General features: G+C 42.0%; 1 protein-coding gene across 5 annotated transcripts; it reads left to right on the top strand.

The window, feature by feature from the left end:
• Positions 1–4851: 4851 nt before the first annotated feature.
• On the top strand, positions 4852–24173 carry LOC109903715 (histone-lysine N-methyltransferase EHMT2). 5 transcript variants are annotated; one of them, XM_031788546.1, is made up of 28 exons: positions 4852–5408; positions 6013–6079; positions 6183–6350; positions 6498–6730; positions 6928–7006; positions 7335–7417; positions 7554–7694; positions 8103–8132; positions 8769–8840; positions 8997–9117; positions 9233–9337; positions 9578–9714; positions 10293–10436; positions 10676–10986; positions 11266–11490; positions 11795–11877; positions 12792–12898; positions 13124–13246; positions 13613–13774; positions 14308–14412; positions 14644–14798; positions 15023–15335; positions 15451–15528; positions 19444–19559; positions 22229–22315; positions 22910–22988; positions 23177–23352; positions 23623–24173. In XM_031788546.1, exons 1-28 carry the CDS (start codon positions 5283–5285, stop codon positions 23801–23803), a joined length of 3807 nt encoding a protein of 1268 aa, XP_031644406.1. In that variant the 5' UTR covers positions 4852–5282; the 3' UTR covers positions 23804–24173. The 5 variants fall into 5 exon arrangements, with proteins under 5 accessions (XP_031644406.1, XP_031644407.1, XP_020356183.1 ...); XM_031788547.1 differs by having other exon boundaries at positions 4888–5408; positions 13613–13714; XM_031788548.1 differs by lacking the exon at positions 4852–5408 and adding an exon at positions 5453–5726.
• Positions 24174–27637: the final 3464 nt, after the last annotated feature.

The raw sequence follows: 27637 nt of genomic DNA, 5'->3' as shown, positions 1-27637 counted from the left end.
GTTATTACATACAGCTGGGAAAAACTATTGGATATCAGAGCGACGCTAACTCACCAGCATTATGACCAGGAATATGACTCTCCCGAATTGGATCTTTTGTTTGTACCCCCCAGGGCAATTGAACTGATTCCAGAGGCTGATCCAAAACACCGCCAGCGGAGGAGAGGTACTCTGAGTGGTCTTCTAGTCTGACTTAGGATGCGCGCACACCACCCACCACTTCTGAGTATATTACTCGCTAATGTTCAGTCTCTGGATAATAAAGTTGACGAGCTCTGGGCTAGTACTTCCTTCCAGAGAGACATCAGAAATTGTAACATATTCTGTTTCACGGGAAACATGGCTCTCGGGATATACAGTCTGAGTCCGTCCAGCCAGTTGGGTTCTCAGTTCATCGCACAGACAGAAATAAAAATATCTCCCCAGGATGACAAGGGCAGAGGTGTATGTTTCATGATTAACGTTTCATGGTGTGATTGGGATAACATACAGGAACTCAAGTTCTTTTGTTTACCCAACCTAGAATACATCACTATCAAATGCTGACTGTATTACCTCCCAAGAGAACTCTCTTCGGTCACAGCCGTGTATATTCTCCCTCAAGCCGATACCATGATGGCCCTCAAATAACTTCACTGGACTTTATGCAAACTGGAAGCCACATATCCTGAGGCCGCATTTATTGTAGCTGGGGATTTTAACTTCTTATGGCTGGGGGCAGTATTGAGTAGCTTGGATGAATAAGGTGCCCAGAGTAAACTGCCTGCTACTCAGTCCCAGTTGCTAATATATGCAATATATGTATATTATGCATATTAACACACTGAAGTTTCTAAAACTGTTTGAATGATGTCTGTGAGTATAACAGAACTCATATGGCAGGCAAAAACCTGAGAAAAAATCCAACCAGGAAGTGGGAAATCTGAGGTTGGTCGTTTTTCAACTCATTACCTATTGAAGATACAGTGGGATATTGGTCATGTTGCACTTCCTAAGGCTTCCACTAGATGTCAACAGTCTTTAGAACCTTGTTTGATGCTTCTACTGTGAAGTGGAGCCGAATGAGAGGGGAATGAGTCAGAGGTTTGCCAGAATGCCTTGAGCTCGTGACGCTCATTCACGTGAGAGCAAGCTCTATTCCATCGCAATTCTACAAAGGAATTCTCCAGATGGAACATTATTGAAGATTTATGTTAAAAACATCCTAAAGATGGATTCTATACATCGTTTGACATGTTTCTACAGACTGTAAAGGAACTTTTGACATTTCGTCTGCTCCTAGTGAACGCGCTTTGTGAGTTTGGATTTGTTTACAAAACGCACTTACAAAAGTAGCTATTTGATCATAAATGATGGACATTATTGAACAAAACAAACATTTATTGTGGAACTGGGATTCCTGGGAGTGCATTCTGATGAAGATCATCAAAGGTAAGTGAGTATTTATGTTATTTCTGACTTCTGTTGACTGCACAATATGACAGATATCTTTTTGGCTTGTTTGGGCTCTGAGCGCCGTACTCAGATTATTGCATGGTTTGCTTTTTCCATAAAGCTTTTTTGAAATCTGACACAGTGGTTGCATTAAGGAGAAGTGTATCTACACTGTTTAACACTTGTATTTTCATCAACATTTATTATGAGTATTTCTGTAAATTGTGGCTCTCTGCAAAATTACCGGATGTTTTTCGAACTACTGAACATAACGCGTGAATGTATACAGAGTTTTTTTTATATAAATATGAACTTTATCGAACAAAACATACATGTATTGTGTAACACGAAGTCCTATGAGTGACATCTGATGAAGATCATCAAAGGTTAGTGATTAATTCTATCTCTATTTCTGATTTTTGTGACTCCTCTCTTTGGCTGGAAAAATGGCTGTTTTTCTGTGACTTGGCTCTGACCTAACATAATCGTTTGTGGTGCTTTTGCCGTAAAGCCTATTTGAAATCGGACACTGTGGTGGGATTAACAAGTGTATCTTTAAAATGGTGTGAAATACATCTATGTTTGAGGAATTTTAATTATGGGATTTCTGTTGTTTTGAATTTGGCGCCCTGCACTTTCACTGGCTGTTGTCATATATCGATCTAGCGGGATCTCAGCCCTAAGAAGTTTAACAAAGCAAATTTGGAAAATCTCTACCGAAGTTCTATCAACACATTGACTGTATTACTCTCGCTGCTAAAAGACTCAATTTTGCTCCTCCCTTCCTATAGGCAGAAACTCAAACAGGAAGTACCCGTGCTAAGGACTATTCAACACTGGTCTGACCAATCGGAATCCACGCTTCTAGATTTTTTAAATCACGCGGACTGGGATATGATCCGGTTGCCACCGAGAATAATATAGATGAATAAACTGAGTGACTGAGTTTATCCGTGAGTGTATAGATGTTGTACCCATTGTGACTATTAAACCCTACACTAACCAGAAACCGTGGATAGACGGTAGCATTCGTGCAAAACTGAAAGCGCAAAACATCACATTTAAGGTGACTGGGAATATGGCAGAATACAAAAAGTATAGTCAATAATCAATACAGGACTAAGATTGAATCCTACTACACAGGCTCTGACACTCATCATATTTTAATGTTTTATTTGATTTAACCTTTATTGAACTAGGCAAGTCAGTTAAGAACAAATTCTCATTTACAATGATGGCCTACCAAAAGGCAATATAGGACAAAATACACATCACAAGAGAGACAACACTACATAAAGAAAGACCTAAGACAACAACATAGCAAGGCAGCAACACATAACACAGCATGGTAGCAACATAACATAAGAACATGGTAGCGGCACAAAACATGGTACAAAAATGATTGGCCACAGACAACAGCACAAAGGGCAAGAAGGTAGAGACAGCAATACATCACATAAAACAGCCACAACTGTCAGTAAGAGTGTCCATGATTGAGTCTTTGAATGAAGAGATTGCCAGTTGGCAGGATTTGCAAACTGTTACGAACTACAAAGGGAAACCAAGCCGCGAGCTTACCAGACGAGCTAAATGCCTTTTATGCTCGCTTCGAGGCAAGAAACACTGAAGCATGCATGAGAGCACCAGCTGTTTCGGACATCTCTGTGATGACGCTCTCCGTAGCTGATGTGAGCAAGACCTTTAAACAGGTCAAGATTCACAAAGCCGCAGGGCCAGACGGTTTACCAGGACATGTACTCAGAGCATGCGCTGAACATCTGGCAAGTGTCTTCACCAACATATCTGTAATACTAACATGTTTCAAGCAGACCACCATAGTCCCTGTGCTCAAGAACACTACCGACCCGTAGCACTCACATCTGTAGCCATGAAGTGCTTTGAAAGGCTGGTCATGGCTCACATCAACACCATTATCCCAGAAACCCTAGACCCACTCCAATTTGCATACCGCCCAAACAGATCCACACTGCCCTTTCACACCTGGACAAAGGGAACATCTATGTGAGAATGTTATTCATTGACTACAGCTCAGTGTTCATCACCACAGTGCCCTTAAAGCTCATCACTAAGCTAAGGACCCTGGGACTAAACACCTCCTTCTGCAACTGGATCCTGGACTTTCTGACGGGCAGCCCCCAGGTGGTAAGGGTAGGTAACAACACATCCGCCATGCTGATCCTCAACACGGTGGCCCCTCAGCGGTGCGTGCTCAGGCCATTCCTGCACAGCCAGGCACGACTCCAACACCATCAGTAGGTTTGCCGATGACACAACAGTTGTAGGCCTAAACACCGACAATGATGAGACAGCATATTGGGAGGAGGTCAGAGACCTGACTGTGTGTTGCCAGGACAACAACCTCTCCCTCAATGTGATCAAGACTACACAGATGATTGTGGACTACAGGAAAAGGAGGACCAAGCACACCCCCATTCTCATCGACGGGGCTGTAGTGGAGGTTGAGAGCTTCAAGTTCTTTGGTGTCCACATCACCAACAAACTAACACGGTCCAAGCACACCAATACAGTCGTGAAGAGGCCACAACAAAACCTATTCCCCCTCAGGAGACTGAAAAGATTTGGCATGGGTCCTCAGCTGCACCATCGAGAGCACTGGTTGCATCACTACCCGTGTAACGGATGTGAAACGGCTAGCTTAGTTAGCGGTGCGCGCTAAATAGCGTTTCAATCGGTAACGTCACTTGCTCTGCAAGGGCCGCGGCTTTTGTGGAGCGATGGGTAACGATGCTCCGTGGGTGTCAGTTGTTGATGTGTGCAGAGTCCCTGGTTCGCGCCCGGGTATGGGCGAGGGAACGGTCTAAAGTTATACTGTTACACCTGGTATGGCAAGTGCTCGGCCACATCACTGGGGCCAAGCTTCCTGCCATCCAGAACTTCTATACCAGGCGGTGTCAGAGGAAGGCCCTAAACATTGTCAAAGACTGCAGTCACCCTAGCCATAGACTGCGGTACTGGAGCACCAAGTCTAGGTCCAAGAGGCTTCTAAACAGCTTCTACCCCCAAGCCACCCATAAGACCACTGAACATCTAATCAAATGTCTACCCAGACTATTGTATTTGCATTGCCACCTTCTACTCTACACTACCGCTACTCTTTTTATTATCTATGCATGAGTCACTTTAATAACTCTACCCACATGTATTACCTCAACTAACCGGTGCCCCCGCACATTACAGGCTCGTAGGTAAGCATTTCACTCCAAGGTCAAAACCTGTTGTATTTCGGCGCATGTGACAAATATAATGTGATTTGTTGACGTAGTTGGATCCTTCATTTTGTTTATACTGACGTTACACAATAGAACATGTAAGAACAGTCAGCCCTTGAATGCCAGCTAACGTTAACTTGCAGAGTTGAAACAAGCTAGCTAGCTAACGTGACCTAGCAGGGATCGAAAGCTAGCTAGTTAACGTTACCCTTTCAAAGCTGTGGTCTGGTTAGCCTGCTAGTTTGTAGCCAATGCCAGGAATCAAGCTAGTTAGCTTTCGTAGCGACGAATTTAGCCAATTTGGCTAGCTAACATCGGGAATATGGGGTAACGTTAGTTGCAGCGTGGTGAGGGTGAAAATCTGCATAGGTAGCTAGTTGTAGCAACATGACTTTCTACAATTTCTAGTTAGCAATTTGACATCAGTAATACTCTGGAGAAAGTGGAAACACAATTCGAGCAAGCCCAACCCCGATTGACTTCAACGGCTTTAGATACGGCTGTTTTTTCTCTCGAATTCGAACAGACATACGCTACATTTTTGGTTTGCGAAAAGGACATACGCCTTAGACCGGATATAGAATTGCACAAAACCAGATGTCCCAACCCGGAAACGAGAGAAAGGCCAACGAAGAAAGGGGCGGAGAATGCACGTTTACACGCACCACGTCAAATACGTCTAATTTCATTGGAAACATGTCGGCAGCTGAGAAAATGACCAAGGTAAAGAAATGTTCGTTTTATTTTACTAGCTAGCTAATTTACAACGGCTATATTGATTGAAAATTAGTCAGTTATTCAATACATCGAAGATCCATACACGAAATGCAAGTTGTTTTGCTTGCATAGTCTTGTTTCTGGCATTCGGCTAGTATGATGCCAGCCCCCGTAAACAATTAACGTAGCTAACTAGCTTGCCAGACACAGGTAGAAAAGGGCTCTGGAAGATTTAGGAAAAGGTTCACAATTAAACATTTATAGCAAATATTCCTACATTTGGCAGTACATTTTGTGGAGATTGAGTGTCCAACATTTTCAATGGTACTGAAATGTTTAAACTTCAGTAGCTATCTAGTTGGCTCGTGCACAACGTTACAATAGGAAAAGTTCAATTTCTATGCGTGCGTGCATTTCAGTGTCACTCACTATAATTTCAACATTACCTCAGGAGATGACACTTCCAGCCATTATGGATGTTAAAATGTCTCTTGTTACGGTTGTATTAATTTATCCAGTATATTATTTGTAATGTGATCTGAAACTGTTGCACAAAACAAATTAATTCCAGTGAGTGCCTCGTGCTGCTCATGTATTTTCCCAATGTTAGGAGTTTTCTGAGAATGATGCATCGGAAACCGTACCTAAAGTGAAAGACTCAAGCCAGCCAGATGAAGGTATGGATGTAAATATTTGTCTACTATAGATTTTCAAATATATACACCTTTTTATTAGGTTTGTGCTGTGCATGTTGATGCAGAGGCTTTGAATGTTTCCTAGGTGATGCAAGTACTGCCACAGCAGTGGTTACGGAGGATACTGAGCCGATGGGTGGAATGCTGTCACAGTCGCTGTTCCAGGAGATTCAGGGGGATGGTTCGAAAAACGGGGAGGAGAGCGAACGACTATCAACAACATCCTCTTCTGTGTCCAGCAGAAACCTTGCAGGTATAAGATTGATCTATCTAGTGTCCATGGTTACAAGACTGAATAAACATTGATTTCATGTTTATATCTTATTGTCAGTTCTCTCTCTTCCTTAGTTTTCATAATCTGGTTTAACCTATGATTCCTTCATTTATTCCCCACTCACAGGACATGCAGCGAAGACCCTTCCATCCACATCCTCTTCACTCTCCTCCACTTCCTCTCCACCTGGCAGAGCAAAGATGAGTGTTTTTGGTCCTGGAAGTAAAGCTCTCCCGTCCCATCCCTCATCCTCCTCTCCCCATCGCTCATCCTCCTCTCCCCATCCCTCATCCTCGTCTCCCCAGACAGCAAAGATACACCGTGCTCGCAAGACCATGAACAGACCTCCCCCAACACAGGTGAGTCTCCTAAGACGATGGCTGGTAAGCACTATATTCTTTAGAATAGCCATTATATTGTGATATCAATCAAAAAGGGCATATCTTGTGTTTGAGTTAGTATGTTGACAAGAAGAGTATTTTACCACTCAAGGTTTCTATTCCTGTCACATTAACCACTTCCTGACCATCTGATCCATAGAGTTTTTGCCTTTCAGGTGAGGTGCATTGAGTCTCCAATCGTGCCAGTCAACCCCACAGACCCCACGACCAGCTTCACGACAGACAGTGATACTGGTCAGTGTTGAAATATTGCATACATTTAGACTGAATTAAAGGAAAGATTAGCCCATTTTGAATGTTCTAAATTATTTGTGCATCTCTGAGCGATGTTCTATCGATTCCCGGGGTAATTTCATGTCTCTGAGCCATTCCCCATTCAAGCAGGCTGAAATATAGCTGGTACACCACTTTTTTTCCCTCTGGGAATCGATAGAACGTCGCTCAGAGATGCACACACACATTATAAAATTCTAAATGGGTGAATCTTTCCTTTTAATGTTTGTAAGATTACTTAACTGTTTAGTTTGAATTATGTCACATTACTTGTGTGTCTTTTACTCAGCGGCAGCAAAAAGGAGAAGGTTGGGCCAAGGTTTTGACTGTACACCTGAGAAGGCAGAGAGAGCTATAGGCACAGAGCAGAAGGTAAGGACGGGGAAGGGATGTGTCAGTGCTTTCTAATAGCTTTGTGAAATAATAGTTGCTTATAATAGGTCTCATGTTGATATTAATTAAGAAGTGACCCTGACCTAACGTTTAGTTTTTCTTACTTGAATTTCAGGAAGATCGTGTACTCCGCGAGGCTGCGAGACGGCGTGATAGTTGGCTGGAGGATTTGGAGGAGGATGCAGATGAGGACGAGTTCCTTCTCTATAACCCCTATGCAAGAGACGACACGGATGCAGCCTATTCCGACAGCAAGGTCAGAGGCTAATATCAATGTAACTGATATACTCACCACAGAACAAATATGATTATTGTGGCCACAACCCATTTGTATATACACTTTAACAGGCAGCTCAACCAATTTTGAAATGAAATTAAACATGAATTTAGTTTGGCATGTTTTATCATCTCGATCAATGCCATTTAGTAAAATGGTCATGTAGTTTTCTTTATCAAAATCCCATATTTGTTTAAACACGCATTCAAAGATGGTTGAAAACCAGGAAGTGAACATGAGCAAAACTGAACCTTATTTATCACACATTTTTCTGTACTAATTATAAAATGGATATATAAAATGGAAAATTACAACATTGTAAAATGTTGTTGACATCTAAAACAAAAGTAATTCAAATCATTTTTAAATTTTGTTTTACAATTTTAGGAACTCTTGAAAAATATGCTCTACCAGGTGGTGAGTTGCCTATGAAGTCAAATGGACAATTGGATAAATATTTTGGGATTTTTTTTGTCTGTGCAAATACACAACTTATTTCAAATCCGTATCATTAATCACGGTCTGCCTGTTATCGTCAGTATGTTTCACAATATCATTCAGTACATGTCATTTTACTGATATTCAAAGCATTTGAACTGTAAATGCATTAATTTCCATTCATTTTAATGTTAATATTTTGACACGTGTATGATATTTATTAATATTTTATATCAGTCCCCATTTTAACCGGGCCTATCGCCCATTAAAAGTAAATGAAGCAGACATAATGTAAATTCATGTATCTTATTTTTTTTTTAAGTATATGCAAATTCCTATACAACATTTGTTTACTCTAAATGGGCAGCTCAACCGGCTGGTTGAGAAGTTTGCGACGCTTTACCTATCAAAGTTTTAAGTCAGACAAACAATTTTATTTCATTTATTGGCCTATGCTGAGGCTCAATACACATTTTGCAGAAAATATATTTTTCAGATATTTTTTGCTTGGTGTACCAGTTAGTTAATTCTGAATAGCCACGATTTAAAATAGTTACAAGGACACTGTTGCTGCTCTCTTTCCATATGTATATTTTCCATTTGTTCCTTTTGCAGTCTGAAGATGGTAGAATAGAGCAAAGGCTACATGAAAGAGATGCAGAGGAGTCTGGTAACATGACAGATCATGTGAGTAGTTGAACCCGTCCTGTGTTGGTAGTTACAATAATTTACCAGGCAGTTTTAGGCAACATGTGTTGCATTCGATTCCCTTGCTGGAACATAATGTCTATTTGGGCAAAGCAATGTTTCTCTGCCGGTCAACCAAACCCTCTTTGTCTACAGAGCTCTGAGTCGGACCCACAGAGGCAGGGCCAGAGGAACAAAGTGAGCAGTGATTCGCCATGGACTCGCCCAGGGCGGGGAAAGGGGAGAGAGAGAGTCGAAGGAGTAGAGGCAGGAAGAGGCGGGTGACAGGGAGATCTTCATTAGTTTGTATAAATAGTATTATCACCGACACTATCATCACCACAGTGCCCTATTGCTGGTCAATATTTATTTTCTGTTGTAACTCCCAGCAGTGTCGGCAGCATCTGCTCTAGGTGGGTCCCGCGAGTACACAGAGGTTGCCTTGGGCTCCCTGGACATCGCGGCTGCAGACAGCCTAACACGCTCACCTCACCACGGTGGGTAGATGGTGTTCACACCCAATATACAATCTGCATGTCTTTATCCATGGACTCTCTGGGTCAAATCCTAGCTTGACGTATGCTTTCTGTAACTTTGACACAAATCTTCCATTGATTTCTTGTGAACACATGATTTGCGAACATAACTAAAGCCACGATATGGCTCTCAGTGAATAGCACTGATTATCTGCTACAGTACCATATAACACTGATGATGTTATCTGCATGCCTGTGTAGAAGGCAGTGATGGTGGGGAGACAGAGCGTCTGGAGGAGCTGCCTCTGTGCAGCTGCAGGATGGAAGCACCACGCGTAGACGGCACCAGCAGACGGCCCAACAGACTCTGCATGGCCACAGAGAGCGTCAATGGAGAGGTGTGTGTGGCTGGCTGTGCACATGCTGCCTACATGAAGCTGTGTTTCACCTAGGATTCTTTTCAGCAGCGGTGGCAAAGTTAGTGTGGGGGGAGTTTGGTATTGGTGCAGTCTCTGACTGGACGTTTTAGAGGCCGCGCTCTTGGCCGCACAGACAAAAAAAATGCAGTTTAAAACAAATATCCTGCAATTTTGCCATGGGGTGAAGAGAATTTGCAGATTTTAAGCAAATATCCTGCAATTCTTCACATTTTAACATGGCTTATGCCGTGTTCTTATGCTATCTAAGTGACTCAAACATTTTTTTTATTCACTTAAATCTACAGGGGCCCCATACCGTTAATTTTTTGGAATTTTAGATTTTCTCTGTTGGTTTAGTTTTTATTCTGTTGGTTGTTAATTCTCAAAGATGATCTTTATGAAAAAATATTTATCTCCATTATCGTCTACTTATTTTTTACATATTTTTAGGAGTCGCTGCTAAATGAATATAGGCGATTCATCTAATTTAGAATCAACATATGACTCTTCAATACTTACTTTCCCTTTAAATGTTTCCCTCTCCCTCTCTTTCACAGCTGGTGGGCTGTACCAATATCATTCTGAAGGGGGAGACCATGCGCCCGTCCAGTCGGGTTTCCCTCATGGTGCTGTGCGAGAGCCATCGGTCACATATGGTCAAACATCACTGCTGCCCTGGATGTGGATACTTCTGTATCGCGGTGAGGTTTTGTGCCACCCCCACAATCACACATACTGTCTGAACTGGTTAGGTGAAAGAAAATTCCTAGTAGACATCCTCCATATTCTTTTCAAACTTAGCTTGTGTTTTCAGATCTGTAAAGATGGAGAGGAGACGGAGAGGGCACTGCAGACACTTGAGATGCATTATAAGTCTGCATGTACAGTATATGTTTGACCTGGCCTTAACCCACACACCCCTCCCTAACTGATCTCCCAGGGCACCTTCCTAGAGTGCTGTCCGGACCAGCGCATCGCCCACCGCTTCCACCGGGGCTGTGTGACAGTGCTGGGGGCTGGGAGGGGCAGGGGCATGGGCACGGGCATGCTCTTCTGCCCCCACTGTGGCGAGGATGCCTCGGAGGCCCAAGAGGTCACCATCCCCCCCTCAGCATCTGCGGTCACTGTGGTCACCACCTCCGCCTCCTCCACCACCACACCGTCCCTCCCACCCTCCATTCCCTCGGCCCTCTCCCTGGCGGCCTCCACGGGGACGCTGAAGAACGGGAAGAGGCCAGAAGGCCCTATCAGGTGAGGATGGAGACAGAAAGCGGGAAATGAAGATGTGGGATATGACTAAGTGTAGGATGCAGTATGATTTTTTTTTTTCTTCTTCTACGCTGCACTTCAATCATTGGGTGCTTTTGTTCTGCTTGTTGCATATTTGTGGATAATTGATTGATTTGAGCTTGTGTCTGTGATTCTGTATTATTTGATAACTATTCATGTGGAAATTATGGATATTCGCACACCCCCTAATTGTCCCAGTCTTTTTTTTTTTACACACTCTTTCTCTTCTCTATCCATCAGTGCGAGGATGCGTGGGGTGGTAAAGAAGGACCCGGAGCAGCAGCCCCCCCAAGCCGCTGTGGCAGCCGGGCCTGTCAACGCAGCTCCCCCAGGGGAGGGGGGAGTGGACAGTGTGGGACCCTTCCTCTGTCTGCCCAATGGGAAGCCAATCTGTCCCAGTGCACTTCCCCCTGGGCCCAGTAGGGCAGCGCTGCAGAAGGCTATTCTCACCCAGGACACTGAGAGGTGAGACAAAATAATGAAATAGACTAATAATGGTCTGTCTTTTAGAATAACAATTCTTTATTGCAAATCAATGATTGATGGGAATTATTTACAGCTACACTTGAGCCCTGTTTAGATGCTTTGAAAATACATCCATCTTTCCTCCCCTTTTCTGAACTGACTGAATTGGGGAAATGTATTTAATGGTGTTGGATCAGTGGTTAGTCCAAGGAATAGCTGTGGGAGAGATGCATTTTACAGAGTCCTGACAGCCATAACATAGGAGCTGTTCTCACTTGGTGATTTATTGGTTGTGATTGGTCAGGAGGAAGAAGCTGAGGTTCCACCCCCGCCAGCTCTATCCAGCTGCCAAGCAGGGTGAGGTGCAGCGAGTTCTGCTCATGCTCAGTAAGTGTCATAAGGAATCTGTTCCTATTTTACTGTTAGGTAAAATAGACATTCCTGATTTGATTGCATATTTTGTCTAAAGGGGTTTGCTCTCCTCATCTCTCTTTCATCGGTTCTGGAAACTCATGTTACCACAGTTCTTTCACACAAGTCAAATTTTATTTGTCACATACACATGGTTAGCAGATGTTAATGCGAGTGTAGCGAAATGCTTGTGCTTCTAGTTCCGACCATGCAGTAATATCTAACAAGTAATCTAACAATTTCACAACAACTACCTTATACACACAAGTGTAAAGGAATGAATAAGAATATGTACATAAAAATATATGAATGAGTGATGGTACAGAACGGCATAGGCAAGATGCAGTAGATGGTATAGAGTACAGTATATGCGATGAGTAATGTAGGGTATGTAAACATTATATAAAGTGGCATTGTTTAAAGTGACTAGTGGTACATTTATTACATCCAATTATTAAAGTGGGTAGAGATTTGAGTCTGTAGGTAGGCAGCAGCCACTCGATGTTAGTGATGGCTGTTTAACAATCTGATGGCCTTGAGGTAGAAGCTGTTTTTCAGTCTCTCGGTCCCTGCTTTGATGCACCTGTACTGACCTTGCCTTCTGGATGATAGCGGGGTGAAAAGGTAGTGGCTCGGGTGGTTGTTATCCTTGATCTTTTTGGCCTTCCTGTGACATCTGGTGGTGTAGGTGTCCTGGAGGGCAGGTAGTTTGCCCCCGGTGATGCGTTGTGCAGACCTCACTACCCTCTGGAGAGCCTTACGGTTATTGGCGGAGCAGTTGCCATACCTGGCGGTGATACAGGGTCGTATGCAAGTGAATGAATGAGATGACATTGACTCCTACTGCTGCTAATAACCCCTCCACTCCACGTCCTCTCTGTTTGGTTCAGTGGAGGGCATAGACCCAGCCTACCAGGCTGAATCCCAGAACAGACGCTGTGCTCTCCACGTTGCAGCCCAGAGAGGCCTGCTGGAGGTCTGCTACATGCTGGTGCAGGTGAACAATCTTTTCACTTCAATTACAACTGCGTGAAATTCATTAGGCAGTTTTCTGTTGCAAACGTTCTACTACGGTGTGCCCAAATGAATACGACCCTGCTTTTTATCGTTATGGTCAGTGATAAGTGACTCCTTTACACTTATTCACCCAAATATGGATCAGAGTGTCTCATACAGTTCTTATTCACCAGAGTGCTCAAATAAACGTCTCGTCTATTTACAGGCAGGCGCGAAACTGGACGTCCAAGACAAATCCATGAGGACCCCTCTCCTGGAGGCCATCGTCAACAACCATGTGGAAGTGACCAGGTACCTGGTCCAGAGTGGAGCCTGCGTCTATCACACTGTGAGTGTCTGGTAAACAGCCCCTATACCAAAGCCGACCCACTAACATTAGTAGTGGCTCGAATAACATGAGCCGTAAAGGACTTAAACCTGAAAGAACTTGATAATCACCTTGAGTCATCTCAGAAGTCAACAGGAGAATCTATTCTAGACTAATTGTAGCTTGGACCTGTAGGCGGTTTGTTAATACAATCTTGATTGCAATCAAGTTATCCACTTCTGACCAATATTAAAATAAAAATGTCTTTGTCCACCTCTCCTATTGTCTTCCTTCTCCCAAACTATTGTTTTTTTCCATTCTCTTTCCATCTCCCTTTCCTCACTGTTTCCATCTGTTTTTCCTCTCTTCTCCCCCTCTTCTCTCCAGGAGGAAGATGGCTACACTGGTCTCCACCACGCAGCCAAACTGGGAAGTCTGGACATTGTCACCCTTTTGTTGGAGACGGGACAGGTGGACATCAACGCACAGGTGGGGAAGAGCGAGAGAGGAACACTCTTGGGCTCTAGACAGGGTGGCAACAACCAACAAGTCAGTGTGTGTTTTATCAGTCTGTCACTCTTTGTCATGTTCATTGACCACGTTGTCTTGTGTTCTGAGAATTAAAAAAAATATATATTTCTCGATTCAGACTTCATGCACAGTTGATAATATGATTATCTTTATTTGATATGAACTTTAAAAATATATATCTTAATTTAATTATTTTTTACATATGCCAGAATTTGTATCTAATTTCAAACTGTATGTTATGTTTGTCTCTGCACTGTAGTACTCCTTTATTTTGCGTAGCACTAACTTCTTCCTTTGTAGGTATAGTAATCATTCAATTTACTCAATAACAGATACTGTATCATGTGTCACTTGGTAGTGTTAGGTACCTGTAGTTCTTAATTAGTCAATAGACTGAGTTAACTGTTACCAGCAGAATAAATCTGTATGTTTAATCTACCAGTTCCATGTAATGTACTGAACCATAGCACTTGTTTGGCTGTATTGGCTTGAGTACTATTGTATAGTCCAGTCCCCTAACCCTCTGTCAATGTGCTGTATCCCCCTTTCAGGATAGTGGAGGCTGGACTTCTATCATCTGGGCTGCAGAGCATAAGCACATCAATGTCATCAGAGCACTGCTTAACAGGGGAGCTGACGTCACCCTCAAGGACAAGGTTAGTCTTTCTGTCCTGGTATAACAACATATTGGCATACAATGGCAAACTGATTTTGAAGGAAGGTATGTAGGATTTATAGGCACAAATCCTTGAAACGACAACATTTGCTTCTTTATTTAATGGTGTGGGTCATTTTGGTTATGACTCAATTCTTCTATATATTTTATGTCCATTAATTTGTGATTGAAGTCCCCCTGGGATGATAAAAATCTCTCCTCTCTCAATTAGGAGATGAATGTGTGTCTCCACTGGGCGTCCTTCGCAGGCTGTGTGGAGATAGCAGAGATGGTGCTGAATGCTGGCTGCCAGCTGTCCTCTGTCAATATGCACGGGGACACTCCCCTACACATTGCTTCCAGGGAGGGCTTCCTCGAGTGTGTCACGTGAGTAGCCCTATGGCCTGTCAATTGCATCCATCGGTCACTCCTATAGTGTCTCAGTTTGGAATAGAAGGAATTTGTCTGTAGATGCTAATCTGAAGCCAGTGGAGCATTTTACACCCCCCTGAGATTACCCTCCCCAGACCCTAATCTGATCCTAGATCTGTGTTTAAGGGCAACTTTAGCACCTTTGTTTGTTTTGATTGCTTACCTCCTTCTCTCTACAGGCTTTTCCTCTCTAGGGGGGCAGACATTGACATCATGAACAGGGAGGGGGACACTCCTCTTTCTCTGGCGCGTTCCGATTCGCCCGTCTGGGTGTCACTCCAGATAAACCGGAAGCTGCGGAGAGGGATAGCCAATCGCATGCTTCGTACAGAGAAGATCATCAGCAGTGACGTAGCCCAGGGGTATGAGAACGTGCCTATCCCCTGTGTGAACGCAGTGGATGATGAGGGATGTCCCTCAGACTACAAGTACGTCTCCGAGAACTGTGAGACTTCAGCCATGAACATCGACCGCAACATCACGCACTTACAGGTACATACATATGGTAACACCGCACACTTTGATGATCCATACTATGATACTTATTATCATTGATCAGGCATGTGTTTTCCCTTTCTACAAACCTGTGTCTGTATCTGTCCCTCAGCACTGCAGCTGCACAGATGACTGCTCCTCCAGCAACTGTCTGTGTGGACAGCTCAGTATCCGCTGCTGGTACGACAAGGTTAGTGACACATTATTTATTTTACATCCCACTTTATTTGGATTTTAAAGTATTCAGCCATTCTAGCTGTAAATGTTGTCGTTTTTTAAATATATTTGAATAAGGAAACAAAATCTGGAACCTTGTAAAAATCCTGGGTTTTCAGAGAGCTTGCTTCTCCAAATTGTACATATTATCATCTTATTGAACTGTGGATAGTTTGTTAAACAGATTATTTGTGATGGACTTTCCAAATAAAGTGTAACAAACTGTGTATGTCCCCTTTTTTGTCACCTATGATGAAATTGGGGAGGGGACTGTGGATCTGTCTCCGTCTATCCGTTTGTACGTTCGTCACACACGATATCTCAGACGGCAATGGCCCTATTTTGACAACTTGGGTGAATGATGAGTCTTGCCATAGAGATCCAGACTTTACCAAATTACACTGATTGGCCAGATGGTGGCGCAATAACCATAGATTGAAAATGGTAACATTGAAAGGGTCACGCCCTCACCCCTGACTGATCTGCACAAAACTTGATATGTGGCATCTATGGACAAAGCAATATTTTCCAGACAAGTACCTAAAACAACATGGCTGCTATTGACCAATAAACATTCACGTGGGCGTGATCTTGCACACAAATGCATATAAGTCAGTCAAGGATATTCATATTGTAACAATTTGGTTACACATGATGTGAACACTGTCAAGACTCAACATATGCAAGAACATTCATATCGGGCCACACGGGGGTGCTATAACAGGCACATGTTTATTTCTCTTGATCTTTTTAATCAGAGTGCTGAAATTTGTCACGCATGCTCAGGGATATGAGTCTAGCTAACCCATGTGATACCTCAGACTTCACTGGCCCAATTTTGACAACTTGGGTGGATGAAACGTCTGAGAAAATGTTGCATAAAGCTTACTTAATTACAGTACCAGTCATGTCTGGACACACCTACTCATTCCAGGGTTTTTATTTTCTTTTTACTATTTTCTACATTGAAGAAGAATAATAGTGAGGACTTAAATGAAAATACACATGGACTCATGTACTAACCCAAAAAGTGATAAACAAATATTTGAGATTTGAGATTCTTCAAAGTAGCCACCCTTTGCCTTGACAGCTTTGCACACTCTTGGCATTCTCTCAACCAGCTTCATGAGGTAGTCACCTGGAATGCATTTCAATTAACAGGTGTGCCTTGTTAAAAGTACATTTGTGAAATGTATTTCCTTAATGCGTTTGAGCAAATCAGTTGTGTTGTGACATGGTAGGGCTGGTATACAGAAGATGGCCCTATTTGGTAAAATACCAAGTCCATATTATGGCAAGAACAGCTCAAATAAGCATAGAGAAACGACAGTCCATTACTTTAAGCCATGAAGGTCAGTCAATATGGAAAATTAAGAACTTTGAAAGTTTCTTCAAGTGCCTTCGCAAAAAACATCAAGTGCTATGATAAAACTGGCTCTCATGAGGACCGCCACAGGAATGAAAGACCCAGAGTTACCTCTGCTGCAGGGGATAAGTTCATTAGAGTTACCAGCCTCAGAATTTGCAGCCCAAATAAATGGTTTACAGAGTTCAAGTAACAGACACATCTCAACATCAACTGTTCAGGGGAGACTCTGTGAATCTTGCATTCATGTTCAAATTAATGAAAGAAACTACTACTAAGGGACACCAATAAGAAGAAAGTTGATTGTGCCAAGAAACACGAGCAACGGTCATTAGACCGCTGGAAATTTGTCCTTTTGGTCTGATGAGTCCAAATTATAGATTTTGGGTTCCAAACACGTGTCTTTGTAAGACATAGTAGGTGAACGTATTGATCTCCGCATGTGGTTCCCACCCTGATGCATGCAGGAGGTGGTGTGAGGGTGGGGGTGCTTTGATGGTGACACTGTCAGTGATTTATTTAGAATTCAAGGCACACTTAACCAGTATGGCTACCCCAGCATTCTTCAGTGATACGCCATTCCATCTGGTTTGGGCTTAGTGGGATTATAATTAATTTTTCAACAGGACAATGACCCAACACACCTCCAGGCTGTCTAAGGGCAATTTGACCAAGAAGGAGAGGGATTGAGTCATGCATCAGATGACCTGGTCTCCACAATCTCTTGACCTTAACCCAATTGAGATGGTTTGGCATGAGTTGGGCCGCGGAGTGATGGAAAAGCAGCTAACAAGTGCTCAGCAACTCCTTCAAGGCTTTGGAAAAGCATTCCAGGTGAAGCTGGTTTAGAGAATGCTAAGAGTGTGCAAAGCTGTGTTCAAGGCAGGCTACATGAAAATCTCAAATAAAATAAAATAAATTAATTAACCCTTTAAAAAAAAATTATTACTACATGATTCCATGTGTTATTTCATAGTAAAAATAAAATCCCTAGAATGAAGTGTCCAAACTTTTGACTGTTACTGTATTTGATAAAATAAAGGATTTTCACTGCATGACGTACACAGATGTTTCGGGTTTACAGCCTCTTCCCCCTAAGATGAGGTTTACCAGTAATCCAACTGTGACACAGGAAGAATATCATTAACAATTAAATTCTCTCCTTGAGTTTTCACTTGATGATACCTGGCTTAAAAAAAAAGTTAAACTTGAACAGAATCCAGTTTCTTAATAAATCCTAACAAAAACGGAATAAACAGTTTTCTGTAAACTATATACTTACTTTCAATGATAGCTGTAATGGCATCAAGTATATTGAGAATGAACATTGGACTATATTATCAGACTCCTCTTTAAATTCGTACTTCCAGAATCCACATTTATTCACCTACAAAACGATCAAGAAATCTATCAAACATGTTAAATCCGATGTGGTCAGAGAGAGAAAAGGGGCCTTCCTAAAAGGTTGCTTCCCCGTTAGATCATGTCCCTCTTGTAAGCACCATAAGGAAACATAGTCATGTATAACTTGCACTACTAAAGGAGTTATTTATATGTTAGTGTTCTTGCAAAAATATTTATTTTGGACAAACATCGTGCCTTGAAAGTACACCATAGAACATAAATCCACTATTAGACGTCTAGATATCACCTCGCCAATTGCGAGATACATAATTGCGTTGCGTCGTGATCTAAAATGTTTGTCCACCATGTAGAGGTGATTTATGACAACAAATTACTCCAAAGAGAAGCCATGTGGATATATATATATATATATATATATATATAAATTAAATTCTGTTTCTCCACACGGTTTAAACGAAGAATTAGATTTCACCTCCCTCCTATAAGCTACATTTAAACTGTTATGGACAGTGTTCTTGTATATCAGATTTTGCGTAACGTTTGAGTTGGCCCAACATATTTATGAGCGGCTGTGCCTGATGTCTTTTGTGGTGGGCTGTCTCATGAATTGATATGATGTATTCAGGGGAGCAGACACCTGGCGCAGTTGATTCGTGAGTTGTCCTTGTACCCGCTCATATACCCTATAAATATGTGTTTCTTTGATTAATTTGTATACCGGTAGAAAAGCCACTTCTCTGATTGTCAGATGAGTGGCAACCCTGATTTAAAGCACCTGCTGCTCATTGGTTGTTCTTGACAAATGCTGTTTTAAATTAAAATAATTGTATTTACACACTGAAGAAGGCTGTAAAGCCGAAACGTCTGTGTACGCTATCCCTGATGCAGAGAAAATAATAATAAAATAAAAAGAATGAAGTAAGCTTTGACATTTGAGCACGAGCCCATTACACCTTTTTCTTTGTCTGAATTCGCGGGTTTTATGCACCAGACAAGCTTCTGAGAGGGTGATGGTTCTGTTTTGACGAATGTTGCGTCTGACGTAAGAGATCCGGTATTTATAAATGTACCAATGTACACTTGTACAAATGTACAATTGACCCAAGGGGGACGCAGCATCTTTCTTGGGGGATTACATTTGTTTTCTGTGTTTACCAGGACCACCGGTTGCTCCAGGAGTTCAATAAGATCGAACCGCCTCTCATATTTGAGTGTAACCTGGCGTGCTCCTGCTACCGCACCTGCAAGAACAGAGTGGTGCAGGCGGGGATCAAGTAAGAGCTGTGTTACTACACGACTGTACATATTGAAATTAAATTAGAACACTATTGTGTATATATATACAGTGCCTTCCCGAAAGTATTCATACCCCATGACTTATTCCACATTTTGTTGTTACAGCCTGAATTCAAAGTGGGTAAAACCATTTTTTTATTTTTTTTATTCTCACCATCTACACACTACCCATAATGACAAGGTGAAAACATGATTTTAGAAAGTTTTGCAATTTTGGGGGGGGAAATTGTATCCTGAAATCTCATTCACATAAGTATTACTACCCCTGAGTCAATACATTGTAGAAGCACATTTGGCTGTGATTACAGCTTTGAGAGTGTCCTTGTATATGTCTATCAGCGTTACACATCTGGATTTGGGGTTTTTCTCCCAATGTTCCTTGCAGATTTTCTCAAGCTCTGTTAAGTTAGATGGGGAGTGGTTTCCACCAGTCTAATGTCCATTGCTCATGTTTCTTGGCCCAAGCAAGTCTCTTCTTCTTATTGGTGTCCTTTGGTGGTGGTTTCTTTTCAGCAATTTGACCATGAAGGCCTGATTCATGCAGCCCCCTCTGAACAGTTGTTGAGAGGTGTCTGTTACTTGAACTCTGAAGCATTTATTTGGGCTGCAATCTGAGGTGCAGTTAACGCTAATGAATTTATCCTCTGGAGCAGAGGTAACTCTGGGTCTTTCTTTCCTCTGGCGGTCCTCATGAGAGCCAGTTTCATCACAGCACATGATGGTTTTTGCGACTGCACTTGAAGAAATGTTCAAAGTTCTTAATGCTCCACATTGACTGACCTTCATGTCTTAAAGTAATGATGCTGTAGTTTTTCTTTGGTTATTTGAGCTTTTCTTGCCATAATATGGACTATCTTCTGTATACCCACCCCCCTTGTCACAACACAACTGATTTGCTCAAACGCATTAAGGAAAGAAATTCCACAAATGTACTTTTAACTTCTTGACGCGCCCATCCCTTTAGCGGGATCATTTAACACCCGCTGAATTGCAGCGCGCCAAATTCTAATTCAATTACAAAAAATATTGAATTTTCGTGCAATATAGCAAAACACAGTTTAGCTTGTTAATCCACCTGGCGTGTCAGATTTCAATACAGCTTTTCGGAGAAAGCATAACAAGCGTTTATGTAAGAACATCTCTCTCAGTAGACAAAATATTAAACACTAGCAGCCAAGTAGATTCGTCACGAAAGTCAGAAATGCAATAGATTCAATCGCTTACCTTTGATGATCTTCAGATGTTTGCGCTCGAGACTCCCAGTTACACAATAAATGTTCCTTTTGTTCCATAAAGATTATTTTTATATCCAAAATACCTCCATTTGTTTGGAGCGTTATGTTCAGAAATCCACAGGCTCGAGCGGTCACGACATCGCAGATGAAAATTCCAAATAGAATCCGTAATGTCCACAGAAACATGTCAAACGTTTTTTATAATCCTCAGGTTGTTTTGAAAATATATACTCGATAATATATCAACCGGGACTGTCACTTTTTCAATAGGAGTGGGAGAGACAATGGGTGCCCCACTCTGTTGCACAAGCAAAACTCTGCGAACACCCAGCTATCCACTGACGCAATGTTATCTTTCTCGCTCATTTTTTCAAAATAAAAGCCTGAAACTGTCTAAAGACTTGACGCCTTGGGGAAGCCGTAGGAAAAGGAATCTGGTTGATATCCCTTTAAATGGAGGCAAGGCATCCCAATGGAACAGAGAGCTTTCGGGAAAAGCAGCACTTGCGGGTTTGATTTTCCTCAGGTTTTCGCCTGCAATATCAGATCTGTTATACTCACAGACAATATTTTGATAGTTTTGGAAACTTTAGAGTGATTTCTATCCTAATCTGACAATTTTTTGCATATTCTAGTTTCTGGGCCTGAGAAATCGGCAGTTTCAAATGGGTACGATTTTTAGCCAGTTAAGAAGGCGCACCTGTTAATTGAAATGCATTCCATGGGACTACCTCATGAAGCTGGTTGAGAGAATGCCAAGCGTGTGAAAAGCTGTCATCAAGGTGGCTACTTTGAAGAATCTCATAAAATATATATTTTTTGGTTACATGATTCCATGTGTTATTTCATGCGTCTTCACTATTATTCTACAATGTAGAAAATGATACAAATAAAGAAAAACCCTTGAATGGAGTAGGTGTCAACTTTGACTGGTACTGTATATAAACAAGATATTTCTGTATATAATTGAATGAATTTGCTACAATTTCTAAAACCGTATTTTCACTGTCATTATGGGGTGTTGATGGGTTAGAAATCAATTTAATAAGTTTTGAATTCAGTCTGTAGCACAGCAAAATGTGGAATAAGTCCAGGGGTATGAATACTGAAGGCACTGTATCTATGACTGTACCCTCATCTCTTACTCAAACACATACTTTGATTTATCTTGTCAGTCTTTATGACGGTGGTGTTTTTGACATCTTACATTGTCCCGTGTGGCTCAGTAGGTAGAGCATGGTGCTTGCAATGCTAGGGTTGTGTGTTTGATTCCCACGGGGGTAAGAAATATGTATGCACTCACTACTGTAAGCCACTCTGGATAACGGCGTTTGCTAAATGACTAAAATGCTAATCTTACTCTGGTCTGTGTCCTGGTACAATATCACTTGTATACGTTCTCTCACTCTTAGGGTGCGTCTACAGTTGTACCGGACAGAGAAGATGGGATGGGGAGTACGGGCTCTACAGGACATTCCCCAAGGCAGCTTCATCTGCGAGTAAGCGTGTGCATTTGGTTATTCAAAGAAAATGTGTGTGTATAAAGGTAATTCGTAATCCAATTCCAAACTTGCCTTGAGGCCACAGGTATGCTCCGATAGTGTAAAAACGAGCATACATTTTATTTTCCATACAAAGGTAATTTCATAGGCTATATTCCATCGATGGTCAAATTGATCAGATTTAAACGGTAAACACAAAGTATAGACTAATAACAGCTTTCTTAGTTCCAACTATTTGCGTAGCAGTCAAAAAACTGTAAGTACTGCCATACGTGAGGCCAAGTTGACTCCTACTGCCAAAAACCTAAATAGGTAAAGGGAAGGGGAACATGAAAGGGAAAAAGGCTCCATAATGCTTTTAAATACCCATGAAAACCAAAAAAACATGTTCATCAACCATACTCATTAATTTATAATGCAATATGTATACTTATATTCAAAAATATGTTTCTAAATGGAGCAAAACAATAAATATAGCACAAAGAAAATTGGATTTTGGCTCCAACAGTATGATTGGCTAATTTAATGTTTTGACAGTTTGTCAATTAATTGATTGGCTTGTTAATGTAAGTAACATTTCTCTCCACACAGATATGTTGGAGAACTGATCTCTGATGCAGAGGCAGATGTAAGAGAAGATGACTCCTACCTCTTTGACCTGGACAATAAGGTACCTCATCTGTTTTTTCTCTCATAGGATTACACATAAACGATAAAATATTTCAAATTTGATTTGTCACATGCGCCAAATACAACCGGTGTGGACTTTACCGCCATTTAGACACAGAAGTTTAAAAAAATGGACTACACTGATATTCCTATGCACCTTAATACATCTCTCTCTCCTTCCATCTAAAGGATGGGGAGGTGTACTGCATCGATGCCCGTTACTACGGTAACATCAGCCGCTTCATAAACCACCTGTGCGACCCTAACATCATCCCTGTGCGTGTATTCATGCTACACCAGGACCTGCGCTTCCCTCGCATCGCTTTCTTCAGTTCCAGAGACATCCTCACAGGACAGGAGCTAGGGTGAGAGGCTGCACCGCACACACACTGTAGATCTGAGCGCCAGACACAAAATGGAAGCCCAGTGGAGTGACTTTGATACTGCCTTAGGAAAGTTGAAACATGATTTGGCACCACTTTTTCAGTAACCGTAGCATCTATTTCGTGTATCACTTCTCTTGCACCAGAAATAAAATTGCCTGAGTATATTGTTTATTCCACTAGGATTGTGATATTAACATGCATTGTAATTCCAGGCTGAGAATTGTATCAATGCTCTTTCTGTGTAAACAGGTTTGATTATGGAGACCGCTTCTGGGACATAAAGAGTAAATACTTCACCTGCCAGTGTGGATCAGAGAAATGTAAACACTCAGCGGAGGCCATCGCCTTGGAGCAGAACAGGCTCGCTCGACTGGAGGCCTGCCCAGAATCGGAGACTGACCCTGGGCTTGCCATGTTAGGAAACTCCTAGGCTTCCCTGGGGCCTGTTGCGTGTATTTTTTTTACAGTCACTTAATTTTGTACGAATTTGTGCATTTATTGTTTCAGTGTGGTAGACAAATCTTAACTTCTTCGATGTATAGGGTATAAGTGACTGGAAAAAAGGTGTCTTCTGTGTAAGATCCTTTCATACAGTACAGTATTGCCATGAGAGATCAAGTTATGTTAAATACATACTGAATAATTCATTTCACAGTACTCCACCATGAGTCTACTGCTGTGAAGCAGTTGAAGTTACCAACAGCTGACTTGTGTAGTAATGAAGTTATGCATATGTCTTTGTTTTTTTTAAAACAAAGTCCCTTTTGTTTTGTCATTTAATAAATGTGATTACAAATCGACTAATGGATCTACATTTGTTTCAGCAGTGTTGCATTTCATACAACTCACTGAATATCAAGCAGCCGAGACAATCCAGAGAATTGGTTGTTCAAATTTCTACATAGTTTGCAGAAACAGTTGAGATAATGTAACATTCCATCTGTACCTTAATTCTTTTTAGTTTGAACCTTTGCTCTGAACAGCACCTTAATCTGGTCTTGGACAAAGTTTTTGGGATGTGTTGTATAGGTGCCACTATCTGCGAGTCAACTCAACCATGCTTTCCTTTGCCCCAATTCATGGTTATTGCAGTCTTCTACAGCTCATGATGGGAAATGGAGTATGAACTCTTCGCTTTTATAACTTCTCCAGTAATACTGACAGCAAAGTCCATCTGACAGGCTTGTTCATGTTAATCACTGAAGATCATGGGGAGACTGAATAAAACCTTTAAAGCAATAAGGGCTTTTAGTGTGACGTAAGTCACTCCCTCAAACAAGTGTTTGTCCCATTTTTCATGAGCCTAAATAAAAGATCCCAGAAATATTCCATATGACAAAAGCTTATTTCTCTCACATTTGGAGCACACATTTGTACATTGCCAAGATAATCCATCCACCTGACAGGTGTGGGATATCAAGAAGCTGATTAAACAGCATGATCATTACACAGGCCACTAAAATGTGCAGTTTTGTCACACAACACAATGCCACAGATGTCTCAAGTTTTGAGGAAGAACGTGCAATTGGCATACTGACTGCAGGAATGTCCACCAGAGCTGTTGCCTGAGAATTTAATGTTAATTTCTCTACCATAAGCTGCCTCCAATGTCATTTTAGAGAATTTGGCTGTATGTCTAACCGGCCTCACAACCGCAGATCATGTGTAACCACACCAACCCAGGACCTCAACATCCGGCTTCTTCACCTGCGGGATCGTCTGTGACCACTCACCCGGACAGCTGATGAAAATGGGTTTGCACAACCAAGTCATTTCTGCACAAACTGTCAGAAACCGTTTCAGAGAAGCTCATCTGTGTGCTCGTCGTACTCACCAGGGTCTGACCGGACTGCAATTTGGCGGTGTAACCGAATTCACTGGGCAAATGCTCACCTTCGATGGCCACTGTCATGCTGGAGAAGTGTGCTCTTTACGGGTGAATCCCGGTTTCAACTGTACTGGGCAGATGACAGGTTTCGTGTGGGCGAGCAGTGTGAATAGAGTGCCCCAATGCTAGCAGTGGTATGGGCAGACATAAGCTGTGGACAACAAACACAATTTATCAATGGAAATTTGAATGCACAGATATACCGTGATGAGATCCTGAGGCCCATCGTCGTGCCATTCATCCACCACCATCACCTCATGTTTCAGCATACTAATGCATGTAGCAAGGATCTATTGTACACAAGTCCTGGAAGCTGAAAATGTCCCATGGCCTGCATATTCACTAGACATGTCACCTATTGAGCATGTTTGGGAGGCTTTGGAATGACATGTAGTACAGTGTGTTCCAGTTCCTGCCAATATCCAGCAACTTCACAGATCCATTGAAGAGGAGTCGGACAACATTCCACAGGACACAATCAACAGCCAGATCAACTCTATGCGAAGGAGATGTGTCACGCAGCATTAGGCAAATGGTGGTCACACCAAATACTGACTGGTTTTCTGATCCACTCCCCTTTAAAAAAAAAAGGTATCCGTGACCAACAGATGCATATCTGTATTCCCAGTCATGTGAAATCCATAGATTAAGGCCTAATGTTTCTGTACAGCACTTTGAGATATCAGCTGATGTATAAAGGGCTATAAATACATTTGATTTAATGAATTTATTTCAATTGACTGATTTCATTATAAGAACTGTGTACAGGTTTAGTTTTTTCCATTTATGTTTTGAGGTTGACGTTGACATACTGATTGGTGTCACTTCGTTAGTGAGTATGTGTCACATCTGTGCTGGCTTGTCCATCTCATTAGTTGGAAGGTGTTTCACCTGTGCTGGCCAAGGTGATATTTAAGACTGGCTGGCCCAGTACCGATGTGGAGGGTTAAGACATTCAGTTGGTGCTCCATATTTTGATTTCTAGACAAACAAGCCTTTATCTGAGCTTCCCTGTTTTTGGTTTTCTTCCTGTCCATAAGTGTGTGGGGTTTTTCTTTTGTTTGCCAAATTTAGTGGGCACTCATGGTGTGTCTTTTAGGCTCCAGTTGTTGCTCGTGAACACCCTTTTTTTTAAACCTTTATTTAACTAGGCATTTAAGAACAAATTCTTATTTTCAATGACGGCCTAGGAACAGTGGGTTAACTGCCTGTTCAGGGGCAGAAGACAGATTTGTACCATGTCAGCTCAGCGGTTTGAACTGGCAACCTTCCGGTTACTAGTCCAATGCTCTAACCACTAGGCTACCCTGCCACCCCTCTATGAGTGTCTTTCAGAAACCCTCCTAAAACCACTTGTTTTGGTTGTTAGTGACTCTTTGTTGGTTACCCCTTCTGTTTTGAGACATTATTTGGATTTCTTGCTGGGAAATGTAACAAATTGGGGACTCTTCTGGGATCTTGTTTCCTGTGAGTATGGTAGTGGCTCTAGTCACCTGCTCTGTTGTGCCTAGATATTTGAGTTCAAAATACACTTTTGTGGTACATGTTCTATCCCTGACATTGTCTTGAGGGATATAAGATTTGTGGAATAATTTTGAAAGTTGCATAAACACACAGGCTTGTGTGTGTGCATGTATTTTTTAAGCTGTACCTTTAAAAATACAGTAAAGTTGCACATTACTATTCAAAAGCAGTTGAAGGCGCTACATGGTCAATCCGCTGTCTGCATTGGCTGTGCAGTATTTACGGACTCTGCAGAAGTCGGGACATTCATACTTCTTGCGCCTCGCGGAGCAGCGCTTTTGTGAAGGAAGTGAGTTTGTGTTTATACTGGACCTGCCGCCCTCACCTACCATCAACCAATCATGTCAATGCGGAGCCCTCCACATTGTTAGCTACAAGATTTGAGAGGCGGACGGCGATGCGAACATAGTTAAGTTCCTCCCAGGGGGACAGTTATTGGGTAACACCGTCCACACGGCGCCTCCGGTCACATTTACAAATCGGGGGGGGGGGGGAATCCTTCCAGACATTATGTGGTTTTCTTACTGAGGAACGGAACAACTAACTCAGTGAAATCTTTGAAGTTGTTGCATATTGCGTTTATTTTTGTTCAGTGTAAAAAGTTTTGTATTTGGGTATGTATGCCTCAAACATTTATCATACACTATTTTCAACTGAAATGTTATCAGATATGTTTGTTTTGGGCATTTTAAGTAAAAGGTATTACGTAGGCATACAGGCAAATAATCAGAAAAATAATTGATTTCATTTACCGCATGTAGGCCCGCCAATCAAACAGCAGGGGACATTTAGTAAAGGGAGGCCAAGGGGCGGGAGTGCTGCCCGCCCGTGCGCGCATGGAAGTGCGCATCC

Source organism: Oncorhynchus kisutch, linkage group LG14 (assembly GCF_002021735.2).
Source record: "Oncorhynchus kisutch isolate 150728-3 linkage group LG14, Okis_V2, whole genome shotgun sequence".
Classification (NCBI taxonomy): domain Eukaryota; kingdom Metazoa; phylum Chordata; class Actinopteri; order Salmoniformes; family Salmonidae; genus Oncorhynchus; species Oncorhynchus kisutch.
Note: the sequence above shows the minus strand (reverse complement) of the source record. Positions and strands in the feature narration are given on the sequence as shown.

Excerpts from the sequence above, each read along its gene's own strand:
- LOC109903715 (XM_031788546.1), top strand. The coding sequence starts at position 5,283 with ATGTCCCAACCCGGAAACGAGAGAAAGGCCAACGAAGAAAGGGGCGGA. Across the intron at positions 6,080-6,182 it reads CTCAAGCCAGCCAGATGAAG|GTGATGCAAGTACTGCCACA; the intron begins GTATGGATGTAA and ends AATGTTTCCTAG. Across the intron at positions 13,247-13,612 it reads GAGCCTGCGTCTATCACACT|GAGGAAGATGGCTACACTGG; the intron begins GTGAGTGTCTGG and ends TCTTCTCTCCAG.